This window comes from Pyrenophora tritici-repentis, chromosome 10 (assembly GCF_003171515.1).
Source record: "Pyrenophora tritici-repentis strain M4 chromosome 10, whole genome shotgun sequence".
NCBI classification, from domain to species: domain Eukaryota; kingdom Fungi; phylum Ascomycota; class Dothideomycetes; order Pleosporales; family Pleosporaceae; genus Pyrenophora; species Pyrenophora tritici-repentis.
Genome location: NC_089399.1, coordinates 3,869,707 through 3,884,584, shown reverse-complemented (window position 1 = coordinate 3,884,584; position 14,878 = coordinate 3,869,707). Strand labels below are relative to the sequence as shown.

Below are 14,878 nucleotides of genomic sequence, written 5' to 3'. Positions count from 1 at the left end.
ACACAGACAACACACAACCCACAAGAACACATCTTATCTGCACCACGTCACCACCGCCCTGATTAAAATCAAATCTCCTCGCGCGTTTCGCATCCAGCCTCACCGACAGCAGTCCAGCCACGCGGCGCGTCGTCTCCCCAACCCCTCCAACCATGTCGCGGTCCCGCCCAACCACCTTTGTGCACGCACCCCGCCACGTCTGTACAAAAGTAGCTTGCATGCCGCCTGGAGTGAAGCTGGATATACACAAACTACACACATACCTTGGCTTGCATACCTGAACATTTTTTTACTACTACTTACTTGCATCAATTAACTTCTTCTTGGTTGAGAGAAATTTGTTGTTGTTGGTAGGTAAGTGTTTAGTTCAATCTCACGACTTGAACTTGCTACATTGGCAAGACTGCGATACTCGGGTTTAACCTGACTTGAACTTTGTAAAGAAGAAGGAATTCATCGGGTATGCATATATCCTCTCTCTCCCTTTTTTTTTTAAAAAAAAACTCTTAACTTACATTCTCCCCCCTAGTCTCCCACTCACCGCATCTTCACCTCCAACCCTTCAACTCACCACACAAACACCGCAACCATGAAGCGCAACATCGTCATCTTCCTCATCATCCTCATCCTCTTTATCCTCATCGCCGCAATCGCATACGGAATCTACTACCTCCAAACGCGCATGGCCGTCGGCGGCACCGCATCGTCGGTGTCGGATATGACTGAGAATGTGTAAACGATGCGTACACCTCTATACGTGGATTCAGGACAAACGATAAAATATGACGACTACACACGATGCCGAACGATACCGACACCGACGATATCGCAAACAAATATACAAATACACATACCGACAAAAACCAGAAGGGTAGATGTGGGATAAAACCTTCTCTACAAGACGATATATACTTGGCATTTACGACCGGCGTTTACGGCGATATTGAATCAGCTTGGAAAGCTAGATAAGCGGTTTTTCCCTACCACTTTGCTGGATGTTTTTTTTCACGCTGAGAAGATAATATGATTGATGGAGAGAGAGAGATGATGGATGATGGCTTTGGGATACAATACCCCCCCGCAACGTTTTATTACGTTTTTTGACCCTTGATGTACGTGGACAGATGACTTGGATGTTATATTTCTTTTTCAATTGATTACATACATGTCTTGGAAACTGAATTTGCTGGTTGGTGTCTTTTCATGTGCAACATGGTATACCACTCGCAAGAAAAAAAACTTGGCTTGTGTCGGATCGTGAGTATCGGTAGAGACGTCGGCTGCTGGACACTTCGGCCCGACTTCGGCCCACCTTGCGCAGAGCTTAGGTATACCTTCGTAGCAGCTATGTTCGTAGACAATCAATCACCATCACCGAACAGAATGCATTCCTAGTTATCGTTATTTCCTTTCAGCACTAGTGCTATAGACCTTCCAACACTGATCAGTGATTGCTTAAGGCGATCACAGACAGCAAGGTAGAAGAGACAGACCGCATCTTCGACGAACTCCCTGACGCACGACGTTATACTCCCGGGAGAAGATTCTGTGCTAAGAACAGAGCGAGGCAGAGATAACACAAAGCACTCTTAACCTCCCTCTACAGCTGCTGGTTTAGCTTAATCCGCGAACACAGAGCGCGTCAGCAACGCAATACAACTCAACCGTACGAGCGTCTCCGGACGATCCGATCACGTACAACAACAAGCGCTGGCACGACCAACCAGCGAGACAACAACACCGACAACGCGTCAACACCCGCTAGCAAGATGGCGGATAACCAAAGCGAAATAAGCTCTGCAGACTCTGCTGAAGCTCAGAATCAACTACAGAATGAGCAATCAGAACACCTCTCAGAATCACCATCACCGAACAGAATGCATTCCTAGTTATCGTTATTTCCTTTCAGCACTAGTGCTATAGACCTTCCAACAGCTTGCATGATATTTCTTTTCATATACAACATAAACCGGCTGGTTAAAAGGGTATACAGCCACAAGTAAAGAACCGCGCTTACAAGAAAACGACAGTTGCTGCGAACAGCCCATCATTCCCAAACTCTCTGTAGCCTAAAAGCCACCTAAACTTCCCTCTCATTCTGTACACTTATTCCAATAAGCCCCATGTGTAGGGGTTACACATCTCACTGATAAAACTTCCAATTCACCTCTTTACACTCCCACTCCTTGGTAACCTCATCAATACGACCCGTCACCCACCCACTCGTCCACTTGCCATCTCCAACGGGCCCACCTAGTCTCAGCACCTTGCTCAAGTGGCACTCTCCATCACCTTTGCCCGTGTACCGCCATTGTAGGCAGTCTGCAACAGCTTCGCAAGCTTTCTGGCATGCGTCGACACTGTCGGCCGCGTCGGCGATTTTCTCGGGGAGTTTGTCCCAGTTTGGTACACTGTCCTCTCTTTTCTGCATCTTTGTTTCTTCGGATTTGGTGGGAGGGGTGCCGGCTTCTTGGAGGATGTCGGCTTTGTGGTCGATTTTGGTGGTGTCGGGTTTCTTGGTGTCGTTGATTTTTTCCCCGCCAGTGTTCTTTCCTGTTTCCTTTGGTGCGGATTTTTCGATTGCTGACTGTGCTTTCTTAGCAGCATCGTCCTTGAGCTTTTGCTGTCGTCCTTGTGGTGCGATTATCTTGGTGTCCTGACTCAAGTTATCCCAGTTTGCTTTTCGAGTTTCAATATGTGGCTGCACGGAATCGTGAAAGGCGTCGCGGAACAGATATGGCGTTTCCCAGCCGTGCTTACTGATCCACTTTCTTTCAATTCCCCATTGACGGACCAGCTCGTCGCCGCTGATACCGTGCCATGATATGGCAGGTACACACCATTGTTTCTTCGAGTAATCCAGGGTTTCTGGACGCTCGCCTTGGAGAAGGGGCCATGAGGCATAGAATTCGACGTGTGCGTCACCAAGAGCTTTGGCTAGCATCAAGTCGCCGCAGCATTCCTCGCCGACGTTCTTTTCCCATTTTGTCATGTATAGTTCATCGTAAGATTTTGCAAATCGCCGTAGGGCACCCTGAGATAACATGATGCCGGGCCCGCGTTGCGCCAGTTGAACGCTGGATATGAATGAAGGAGCTCCGCTGTAGTATGGTATCCGGTAGTCCAGCCTGTTGATCCATTGCAGCAGGTTCGACCAGCTCAAGCTCGTGTCTGCCTCGATGAAAACGGCAAACTTGATATGGGGATTCAAATGATAGGCCTTGTACACCATGGGCAGGAACTTCCACTTTTCCAACGCCTTTGTCTTTTTCGGGTCAGGCTTGTGCTCCGGGTCTGCTTGCATGAGTTGGTATTCCTTGAACTCATCGTGCTTGATCTTGGCCTCCTCGCTGATGGATTCGAGCGCGTTGTATACTTTGTGACCCTGGAACTCACCGGCGTGGTCGCTGAAGATGGCAAAGTGGGGTGCGCATGATAAGAGGTTACGGAGGTGGGTGGATAGTTTGTCGATTTCGGCCTTGGACGTCTTGAGTACGACCATGACGTGTGGTGCACCGCGAACGTCCCTGCAAAACTTCTGAGCCACAGGCGCAGTGTCGGCTTCGGCGGCTATGTCTGTCGCTGATGCTAGTGTCGCACTGGCCGCGTTCGTACTCTTGATCGCATCTTCCCATCTTCCACCATCTTTTTCAAACTCGGCGATACCCGTTGTGCTCGATGCAGAAGCTGTTGCCTGCCCATTTCCGTCCTGTGTCGCCTTGGCTGGTACGTGCGATTCCCGTGTCGGCGTGGTCGGTGTCGTGGGTGGCGTCTCGATGACTGGAGGCGGTATTATAGGGTCGGTGTGCACGTTTTTGTGGTTGTAGTGGTCTATCACAGGCAGCGAAGGCTCCCCGGTCTGGCTAGGCAATCCGAATGTCCAGAAGAAGGTGAAGAGGGAGAAAGCGACGATGGTTATGGCGATGCGTGAGGGCGTCAAATGCGGCATCGTGGCGTCGAAGCATCTATAGCCAAACTCAAACCTCGGGATTCAATTTGCACACGTAGCGCATTGAAAAGAGAGAGAGATTCAAGGCACAGACAATACGATCATAGTTGTAGTGGAGGCGGAAGTCGCGATACCCCTCTCTCAGCAATGGGGATGGGATGGGATGGGACGGAACAATAGGATGAGGCGGTGCGATGTTCCATTCGCCCCTGGCTGTTGCGCGCTTGGCCTCCTGCATGGTATACCCGAGCCAGGCAATCTTTATCTTCATGATCTCGTACATTGATGGCTGTCGCGTACGATTGTTTGACAAGGAGCGGCTGGACTTTAGAGTGCCTATGCATATTACACGATGAGTAATGCACAATGTAAGCGCTTTGGACGCGGCCAACGCGCAATGCCTTGGCAACGTCATACAAGACACGTGACTCATCTTCGGCTGTGATACTCCATGACACAACGGCCTTGAGAGTATATCATGGTATGCCTGCTGCTAATATACAAACAAATGCAGCCACAGTATATGCGTCGATGATGGCTTCTTTTACTTCGACGGCATGCAGCGGAATAACAAGTACGGGCATTGCCCGAAGCAAGACCACGTCAGCCCTCTTGGGAAATAGACCCGTCTTCCGCATACGATGACAGCTACCCATTCGCACGTTGCTATGAGACATGGCATTGGTTAATGGCCGACGGATGAGGGGGGGGGGCGCATCACCCAGCTCAACAACACAAACCGGAACAAAGGCAGGTAGCCAATCGAATATACAATGGACATTTTGGAGAGAACAACCAAAGCCTGTAGATATCGATTCTCTCACTCAAGAGCTTCAACATGGACCGTACATGGAACAAAGAGGTCCTGTAGTAACTAGGACTCATCTGCGAAGACCAATGATTAGACTGGGCAGTCAGATTGGCGAAACCATGACTGCTGGAGACACCATCCTACGCAGGACGCTCGTGCGCGAGGAACGTATACAAGTCAACTTCCTTCCGAGTATCGGTAGCCAAGCATGCTGTCACTCGAACCTGTGCCGCATCAACCGTCTCCGACTTGAAGGCCGATGGATTCACGACCAGACGACTCAGGACTCAACTCTTACTGCTACAATCCCACGAATACGGCTGAGATACGTATTAACAATGCCATGTGCCTCCACCTCTCTAATGCTGACATCAACCCCACCTACACCAAGTCATCTGGCCCTGCATCCGTCCTGTACGTACCTGTAGATGGGACACCAACTTGGCGCACATAGGAAGGAGCAGAATGCCTGCAAAGACTTGCTTCTGGAATGCTTATTTCCCCTCCCAAGAAAACTTTTTTGGCCTCTGACACTGCCACTACGGTACGGCCATGGAGTAACAAAAGGCGCCAATGCCGGACAGGTCCACCAGGTCGGAAGAAGCTGTCGAGTAGCATCGGGAACGCCGTGAAGGCAAGGTTAAGATAGCAGCTGCCGTCGTAGCCCTCAGCTCATGTCCTACTGCTGTGGTGCCCCGCTTAACGAATGCAGGCCGGAACAGCAAGCCACGATGATGGGGTGAGCTTCCATGGAGGCTGCATGTCGCGACTGGCGGCTTCCCATCTGATCTGATTAGATGCAGAATTTTCATCTGATAACCCACACGTCACGCCACGGCCACTACCCATTGGCCCCACCCCCGTCGCTGATGCCGATTGATTATCGAGATAAGATTTCTCCGCCGAGCTTCGGTGAGCTTATCCCCGGAGGACCAACTGCAAAGAGCAAACACTATTCCTCATTTGTGGAGAGCTAGTGCGCTATTTACCAACCCATTGACCAGGAGCCAACAACCGGGAACGACAGGATGCACTGCAGTGGACCGTCATGTCCGAGTGCATCGCTCTTGCTTTATATAAGCTTGCAGCTCGCGGGGGTGCTTGTCTTATCAATCTCTGCATCTCCCTTCACTCCTGATGTTGGAATTGTCCTCTACCAACAATTCTCAAGATGGGTTTCACTTTCAAGGGATTGACCAGCAGTGCCTTGGTTTCTGGCAACAAGGCCTCCGCTTACGCTGACAACAAAGATGTCGCCGACGTCCCCGCTTCGTTCCAGGGACACACCAGCATGGATGTTTCTCGTCCTGACGAGAAGCTGGGTAGCCCAAGGTCTTCCCCGATGAGCAATGACTCTGATGAGGAGCTGAACAAGGTCGACACTACCGCCGAACAAGGTGTGCAGGCTGTTCAGGCTGCCTCTCTCATCTGGAAGAAGAGAGACTTGATGCTGGCCTACATGTTGTAAGTTCACCCTATTTTGATACTTCAGTATACGTTACTAAGACTCTCCAGCATGTGGTTCATCCAGTTCTTCACCGCCTATACTTCCAGCACCTCCAGTACCCTCTCGCCATACGTCACCAGCAGTTTCAACAAACACTCCTTGACCGCTCTGACTACTGTCATTTCGTCAATTGTCGCTGGTATCTGGAAGCTCCCCTATGCCAAAATCCTCAACATCTGGGGCCGACCTTTTGGTCTCTGCCTCGGTGTGGCCATCTATGTCGTTGGCCTTGTCTTGATGGCATCCTGCAACAACGTCAAGGCTTACTGCGCCGCCCAGACGTTTTTCTACGTCGGCTATAACAGTATCAACTTCTTTGTTACTGTCTTCATTGCCGATACCTCCAAGCTGAAGAACCGAGCCCTCTTCATCTCGTACGCATCCTCTCCCTGGCTTGTTACCACTTGGATCTACGGCTATGGTGTCAATGGCATTATAGCTCCTGGTGGCATTGGCTTCCGATGGGCGTTTGGTATATTTGCAATCCTCGCGCCTATTGTCTGCTCGCCTCTCATCGCCTTGTTTGTGATTTACGAGGGCAAAGCACGCAAGCAGGGTCTCATCAAACCACGACCAAGCCGGGGTAACTTTGGCCAGACAGTCGTGTACTACCTCCGCGAGTTCGATGCCGTCGGCCTTTTGATCCTGGCTACTGGACTGTCGCTCTTCCTCGTTGCCTTCAACATCTACACCTACCAGGCCGATGAGTGGAAATCACCTCTGATCATCTGCTTCCTTGTTTTCGGCGCGCTCTTGATTGTTGCGTTTGGTCTTTGGGAGAAGTATGGTGCCACAGTCACATTCATCCCATGGCCTCTGCTCAAGAACCGAACTGTCATCTTCACATACACCATGGCTGGCTCGCTGTACATTGGCTGGTACTGCTGGGACTCGTACTTTTACTCGCTGCTTGTTGTCTTGTTCAACCAGACGCCCGTACACGCCACATGGATTGCCAACATCTACACCATGGGCAGTTGCTTCATCTGCATCTTGTATGGTGTTGCCCTGCGCTACTACGGAAAGCTCAAGATTTACTCTCTGTTCTGGGGCGTACCTCTTACAATGCTGGGTGTTGGTCTCATGATCAAGTTCCGCCAGCCCGACGAGAACATTGGCTACATTGTCATGTGCATGCTCTTCATCTCGTTTGGTGGCGGTGTTCTCGTCGTCTCGGAACAAACCACTCTCATGGCCGTGTCCAAGCAACAGGACTTCCCTGCTCTTCTCGCCGTCGAATCGATGATTATTGCGATCGGTAGTGCTATCGGCTCCACCGTCGCTGGTGCCATCTGGACTGGTGTCTTCCCTGCTCGTCTCAAGGCGAATCTGCCCGCGAGCGCCCTCGACAACATCACAAATATTTACGGTAACATCGACGTACAATCCGGCTACCCTGTTGGAAGCCCCGCTCGCGATGCCATCAACCTCAGCTACGGTCAGACACAAAAGTACATGCTCATCTCGGCTGTGTGCGTCTACTGCATGACTCTGTTCAGCGTTGCCCTTTGGCAGAACGTTGACGTCAGGACCATGAAGCAGAGGACCATTGGTCTCTTGTAATTTCGCTCTCGTCAATTTTTACACAGCATAAAGGCGCTTCTCTGGTAGAGTTGGGCTTCCCATCGGCTTGAGACATTTTCTTAGAACGAGCCGTCACTGTATATTACAAATAACGATGATAATGATTAGATGTTTAGAGGTTAATGGGTATCTAATTCCAATTCCCATGTTCCATCACTCCAAACTCCATATTTGCATTTGGTTCATGCTTTGTTCGGTATTATACATTTTGCTGGTCTCTGTCCGTATCTCGCACTCAATTGAGGTGAGTATACTGCGAAGTGCCTTTACAAGACAACCACAGCAAGAGGAATGGCCATCAAGTATCCCAACGCAGCACCCAGAGAGGGAGCAGCGCCAGTGAGACTCGTCTGCGTTGCACTCGCGCTGGAGCTGGAGCGTGTCACGCTCATAGTGCCGATAAGTGAAGGAGTAGCAGAAGCGGATCCAGTCGCGGCAGCAGGTCTAGCAGCAACACTCGTTGACCAAGGAGAAACGGCGAGGATGGGCTTGCTCGGCTTCGCACTAGCATCACCAGCACCGACTTTGGCCATGGCAGCGACCCACTCAATAACCTGAGCATTATGTTTGACAAAGTAATTCAAGTGCTCCTCGACGCTTGCAGGCAGGGACCCCACCGCGCAAATAGGATCACCATAGTGGCAGTAATCGAGGAAGCGATCGGAAAAGGTGTTTAAAGCCTTGAGATGATCTGGCGCACGAGGACTCGTCCCATCATAATTGACGCCCTGGCCGACGGTGAAATCCTGGTCTCGCGAGCGGACGACGGCGCCAAACGTAGCAGCCGCGACAACTGCACGGTGACGAAGTTAGTGGGAGATCAATTGACAGAGGGGCAGTGTGACGTCAAGCGCTGGAGAGAGAGACGCGCTTGCGCTTACCTTTAGCAGCCAGACCAGGGTCCAAGGCTGGATTCATATCCTGCTTGCAAGCAAACACCTCACCACCACCCCCGCTGAGCATATCCTGCGCCACGGACCCTCCCTGCGAGAAACCCAGCACAATCAACTTGGAGTCGGGACAATTTGCGTTGTAGTCCTTCATCTGCGCTTGGCCGTTTGCAGCGCCTTTGCTGGCAGAGTCGCACCATACGCCTTGGCCCCACGCCGTGCTCTTCGCGGGGTACTCTACATTTTCAAAGCCGCACGCGTCGGAGCCACCGATTTCGTCGCAGATTTGCTTGGTGAGGTTGCCTAGACGGCCGGGGTAGGGCTCGTCGGAGCCGCGGACGACGAAGATGTGGAAGGGCTTGCAGTCGGTGGTCTGGTAGGCGAGGATGTCGGTGGTGTTGCAGTAGACGCCTGGGGAGGGGACGTCGCAGCGCTGTTGGGCGACGGCGAGGCTGGCACCGCTGATGAGAGCGAGGAGAGAGGGGAGAAGGAGTCTCATGATTAGGCGTTTTAGTGGATTAAGGGTATGGTATCGCGAAGTAGAGTAGAGGGCCTTGGAGGGCGAATGAGTGACTAGGGTGTGTAGAGGTGATAGTAGATAGCCGTCCAAAGCAATTAATCGGCAAGTCAGAAGAAGAAGAAGAAGAAGAAGAAGAAGAGAAGACAATAGAAAAGAAGAGAATGACGACGATGAACGCAGGGGAAAGGTAAACGAAAGTAACCGCGTACGTAGGTAGGTAGGTGAAATGGGAAAGAAACCTGCCTTTCTGCAAATAAGACCCCATAATGATGAATAAAGCACGAGCCCTCCTCCACCTACCCCCATTCCCTACCCTATCCCATATAGTTAGTTAGAAACAAACTTGATTTTCCGCCCTCGTGCCCTCTCCTTTGCCTGCATCAATACCAAGCCGTGTGTAGGCTTGGACTCTGCTATGACCCTTTTGCGCCTAGCACCTACTGCGCCAACGCGGGTGTTCGGCAATGGCTCCCTGGTTCACAGCGCCACAAAATTGCCACAAAGAGGCTCGCCCAAGCCTTTTTTCACGCAGGAACCTCCCCATCGAGCTTGCGTGTTCACTCTCTCGAGCTCTCAACCGCGTGTGTGCGTAATAAAAGGGGGGGACTGTGCGTGCGTTTGCGTTAAGTTTGCGTTTGTATTTCACCACGCGCGGGCAGGGCAGGGCAGGTGGCAGCTAACTTACGATGGTCCTGTTCTGTTCACCAGGGTTGTTTTAACTTACGTACAAGACTGTCTGGCCGTCAAACCACTACGATCATCCGGCCTAGGCACCAGCAGGGTACATGTACATACCACAGCATCACTAACAAATCTCCTTCTACGTAGGTGTGGTTAAGCGCCGCGCCACACTTGCGTTTCCCATTTCGTTAGTTCAACGAGGTACTGGTGGACCGTGCTTCTCGATCCGTACCGTTGATATGAAGAGGCGCAGGGGCTTGGCAGTAGCGCCCGCTGCAGGGTTGGAGGCAGGGCTGGCTGACTGCCTGTCAGATGGCGATGTGGTGGATGCGATGGCATGCCGGTGTTCGAGATCGAGACTTCAGTGTTGGCACACGCAGGAGGCGGTCTGGACTGGATGTGACGGCTGGGTTTGGGTTTATGCGCATGTGATTGGGCTTTTTTTTTCGGGGGAGGTCCGCGGGTGTGGGTTGTTTAACTTAGGCGAACCCCTGACGGCTGACGTGTTGCTGGGTGGTGGTGGTTTGTATGGGGTTGCCCCTGAGGAAGTGGAGGTGGAGGTGGGTTTCTTGGGGCTTTTATGTTTGAGGTTTTATGTTGACTTTTTGTAGGGTTTGGTCTTATCTTCTACGTGATTCCTGGTAGGTGCAGTCAAAGTACCATTGCTCATTACACCAACGCAGTCCCCTTGGGGGAACAGGATAGCCTACGCGCTTGGTTTGAGATCAGTCGGGCTGACATAGACGCGTTAGTATGATGCCTAGTTAGTGCTTTCTATTTCTTTTACTTAGCATTGGAAGACTTAGACTTGTTATCGCTGTGTCTCGCCCTGATTCAGATGGCAAATGTAGTTCAATGTTTGTTCAAGATCGTGTCTCAGTTATCCACATATTGCTTATTCGTTTTCCGACAGCGTCTATGCTGCTTATCAACTGCGAGGTGGAAATACCGCGTTGCTGAGCACTCTTCTCTTCCACTCTCTCATACAGTCATGATCCACATACTATAGTCTATCACGTCACTTCATCTCATACCTTTTTCAATACATGTGTATTCCCTACAGCAGGTTATGCACAGTATAAAGTCTTTGAATGGCTATGACTGCATTGTGCAGCTGGTAGAGAAACTTTCTGGCAACATCATCTCGCAATACGCAGATTGACGTTGTGTAGCTGCTTTTTGTCTTGCCACGGAACAATGGCGATAGTTCTCTCCACACATTGCCAGACCGCCTTTGTCACCGACAAAGCAATAGCCAGTCATAGACGTAGTCAATACCTCACACAGAGCTTCTTTGTCCCCTACACTGTCACCCACCTGTTCACGCGCACGACCACTGCTATGCCCCATCATCTATATACTAACCGTTCCATAAAATTCCGTATTCATTTGGAAACTATTCCCCATAGACCAACGACATCCCGCCATAATCTTCCACTGGTCACCAGCACGATCCTTTTGCATATAGAAACCACCCGCGCTCTTGATCAGAACGATAAACACGCAGTCTCTACCGGATACCTACTTAAGTTCCAAGAGTTCAAACCGAAAATATAGATTGTAACTAATACTTAACTCACAGCGCTCGAACGCGTTCAGTAAGAAGATCACCCCTTACATCTCTTTAACTGAACCATCTAGTGCTACCACCCAACTGTATATCAACATCAACACTCACATCACCATGAATTTCATCCGCAAAATCAGCCGCGTGGTCAAAGAAAAGGCTCAGATCCACAAAGATGAGGTCCTCCTGCATGCCGAGACGCACGTGCGCGTCGTCACGGAGTCCACCACTAATCTAGGGAATGAGGTCATTTCGAGGGCCGAGCCCAAGGCAAGCGTTGTCAAGGAGTCCTTGATGGGTCTAACCAATATTACGAACAGAGTAATGTCTAGTATTGAGCCCTTTCAGCTGATGGGGCGGGTGATCCCTAAGCTGAAGGCCTCAATGGCCGCCATTGACAAATTCAAGAAGTCACGCTCCATTGCCAAGGGCCGCATCTGGAAGCAACGTCACGCCGAGAGTAAGAGGAAGCTGAAAGTCTTTCTTACCCGTCAGGAGGACGTTGAGGAGTTTGAGCGCCGCGAAGCCGAACGTAATACTAGGCGGTGGCGTCTACAGGAGCAACAAGAGGCCCAGCGTCGTGAGGAACACGCCGCATGGCTCAAGAGCAGACCTGCTCGCCCCGTTACCCCGTCTGCTTCAAAATCACCCGAGAAAGTGGCGGAAACGCCAGTCGTGACAGAGACTCCTGAGGAGCGCCAGAGGTTTATCAATGATAGACTGACGGTTATCCTGGGCGAGGAGCGCATGCAGGAGCCAGCCTTCCTCCCATCTGGCAACAACCCTCTTGACCCTGCCATTGTTGAGCTCAACACGCAGCAGTTCCAGAATACTGTGCTCAACGAGTGGGAGGCGTACAAGGCTGCACAGATCCGCGAGGCCGAGGAGATTGAAGCTAACCAACGACAGATCGAAGCCAACCGACAGCAGATCATAGCCAAAGTCCTCTACTACCGTGAGCGGTACCTAGTACGTTTGGAGAAGCTTGTCTCGTACGGCCCTCAGCTCGACACAGCCATCACTCTCTTCGGACAAGTCTTGCTGCCTTACAACGAGCAGGACGCTGCAGCAGTTGTCTACACCATCACATGGGAACTGCTAAACCCCATCCAGGACCTCCTCAACGAACGCGCCAAGGAGATGCCCCTGGAAGAAGTCGGCGCGCAGGAGCTGCAGAACGCGTGGCCCATGAACCGCATGGACTTGCTATTCGACTTTCTCAACCGCCAGGCCCATGTTCTACCTGAAGTCGCAGACATGGGTCATCGCCTCAAAGCTGTCATGCAGGCCGTTTATAATCCAACTCCGTTTGACGACCCTCTGGCCTCCAAGCCAGCCGGCTTCGACCTGAAGGCGTTCAACGAGGCTATGCAGCGTTTACAAGATGAGCAATTTAGGAAACGCTTCGAAGCCAGTTGTCCCCCACCCTATGGCATCCCCACCGTACCCACACACAGCAGCCCCAAGACGGCCCTCGAAATCAGCATCGCGCGCACCGCCGTCCTGAGTCATGCCCTCTTCATGGCCAGTAGATTCGAGGACTGCGCAACTTACTTGGTCAGAAATGTAGACGGCAGGGTCGATCCGCCCCGCCGCGATAGAATGCTCAGATACCTCGCTGAGATCCTTAAAGAAGCGAATGGCTGCAAGGGTCTCCTGCGGCGGCGCCAGGGTGAGGTTTATCATAATTCGTTGGAGATTATGCGCGGGCAGTTGAGTGCGCTGACGGATCATGAGAAACAGCATAGGGAGACTGCTAAGCTGTTAGAGAAGGTCGATGCTGTGTGGAGGCTTTGGACGTAGGTGTCTGTTTGGTGTTGTCGGGTTTGATGATTGGCATGGTGTTTTGCATGCTGGTTTGCTATTGCATGGCTTTTGTGTTTGTTTTTGCGTTTGCATTCAGCGCGAGTGAGCATAATCTTGGTTAATTGCATTGTTTTGAGCACTTACCCCCACTACTCATGATTGGAATTTGGTGATGTTAGAGGCATGTTCTCTGGGATAAAGTGTTCCAAGCCCATCTAACTCCCTGACCCTTTCCTACGTGCTCTGTATGTGATTATCTCTTTATTTAGGAAATACCGGCCAATATCAACAACGCACACCTAAGCCAAAGCAGTTCAAGCCTATAGAACTCCTACCTTCTAATGCTTTCTAGAAGTGATGAGGCGTCTATTTAAGTGGCACACGCCAATGTTATGAGCACGTTGTCAAGCCGGGGATTAACAGTTAACTGCATGAAGACAATGATAGCACGGCTAGAGTACCGCGATGGACACCTGATATGAGCGGGTTTACAAGCTGTCTTAGCATCGATTTATAATGTGCGCAAAAGAACGCTCTCTCGATTCCGGTGACGCTAGGGTGTGGCGACGGATCAGTCGGCCGTAAGCACGATATTATTTGAAACGATTCGCCGAGCAAACGCATGTCCGCGGGAACATATTGCCAAGCGCCAGCACAAATGTTCTCGTAGTAGCGGAGCTTGGTAGACGCAGTGAAGCCGAGTCTTCTAAGTTGACCTGAATTTCATCGTTGATTGCTCATGGCTACCTGGTTCTTGGGATGTGGGAACGAGATGAGAAAAAATTTCATTTGCCATATATGGCGACGCTCATATAGGTAGGGGTATCTAATAAATCCACTCTTCGGGTACCGAAAAACCTGCCTAAGCACAACAACCAGTAGGCCCAGCCGCGCCGATGGAAGAACGTCGCTCTTCCTTCTCTCCCGGCGCAGTATAAGGTATCCTAACCACCAACCAGTCGCACAGAAACTTGCCCAGAATGGCACCCAGCACCACTGAGATGAAGATCCAGCCGTTGAAGTACATAATCAGCAACATGACAATGTATGCCAAACCAAGCGTGACCCCGTGGATAACAGCGCGGACGAATTGTTGTAATGAGCTGGCGCGGAAAGTTGCATGCTGGGTTCCTAGCGTTGTGACGGGACCGTCGCAGCAGTTTGAGGGCGCGGCTGCTGCTAGAGCGGCTTGTTGCGCGTGGAGTTGACGTTGGAATTGGCGGAGGAGAAAGGCGTCGTATTCGTGGCTGACGCGGCGGAGGAATTCGAGACAGACGACGAGGAGGGCGGCGCCGATGCAGCTAGCAGCCATTGAGCCGTTGTTGGTGATGTGCCATGATGAGGAGAGGAAGCAGGCGTCGGTGACCCGCCAGTTCCACAACATCTAAAAGTTTGTAAGTAATGCTCTCTAGATGGCGGTTGAAATGCATACCTCTGTTACGCATGTATTGTTCCCGCCCATGCCGCCCATTCCTGACATTCCGTGCATGTTGAATTATGTGAATTGGTGTATCTTTGTGCACGCCGTTGCTTAGGATGAATCCTGGTTCCAGTTTTATAGAG

At 51.2% G+C, this 14,878-nt stretch overlaps 5 protein-coding genes across 5 annotated transcripts; 2 read left to right on the top strand and 3 right to left on the bottom strand.

Moving 5' to 3' along the window:
* Positions 1-2,143: 2,143 nt before the first annotated feature.
* Positions 2,144-3,949, bottom strand: PtrM4_053260 (uncharacterized protein; the record flags this gene model as incomplete). Its single annotated transcript, XM_001937076.1, has 1 exon — positions 2,144-3,949. The coding sequence occupies one exon, from the start codon at positions 3,947-3,949 to the stop codon at positions 2,144-2,146; it is 1,806 nt and encodes a 601-aa protein (XP_001937111.1).
* A 1,982-nt stretch (positions 3,950-5,931) lies between these two features.
* PtrM4_053250 (PotE, Amino acid transporter) lies at positions 5,932-7,830 on the top strand (the record flags this gene model as incomplete). The annotated part of the gene is made up of 2 exons (XM_001937077.2): positions 5,932-6,224; positions 6,276-7,830. 2 exons carry the CDS (start codon positions 5,932-5,934, stop codon positions 7,828-7,830), a joined length of 1,848 nt encoding a protein of 615 aa, XP_001937112.1.
* A 287-nt stretch (positions 7,831-8,117) lies between these two features.
* Positions 8,118-9,240, bottom strand: PtrM4_053240 (Cutinase multi-domain protein; the record flags this gene model as incomplete). Its single annotated transcript, XM_001937078.1, has 2 exons — positions 8,118-8,644; positions 8,733-9,240. The coding sequence occupies 2 exons, from the start codon at positions 9,238-9,240 to the stop codon at positions 8,118-8,120; spliced, it is 1,035 nt and encodes a 344-aa protein (XP_001937113.1).
* Positions 9,241-11,626: 2,386 nt separating this feature from the next.
* Positions 11,627-13,312, top strand: PtrM4_053230 (uncharacterized protein; the record flags this gene model as incomplete). Its single annotated transcript, XM_001937079.1, has 1 exon — positions 11,627-13,312. The coding sequence occupies one exon, from the start codon at positions 11,627-11,629 to the stop codon at positions 13,310-13,312; it is 1,686 nt and encodes a 561-aa protein (XP_001937114.1).
* An 865-nt stretch (positions 13,313-14,177) lies between these two features.
* Positions 14,178-14,804, bottom strand: PtrM4_053220 (high affinity copper transporter; the record flags this gene model as incomplete). Its single annotated transcript, XM_001937080.2, has 2 exons — positions 14,178-14,699; positions 14,748-14,804. The coding sequence occupies 2 exons, from the start codon at positions 14,802-14,804 to the stop codon at positions 14,178-14,180; spliced, it is 579 nt and encodes a 192-aa protein (XP_001937115.1).
* Positions 14,805-14,878: the final 74 nt, after the last annotated feature.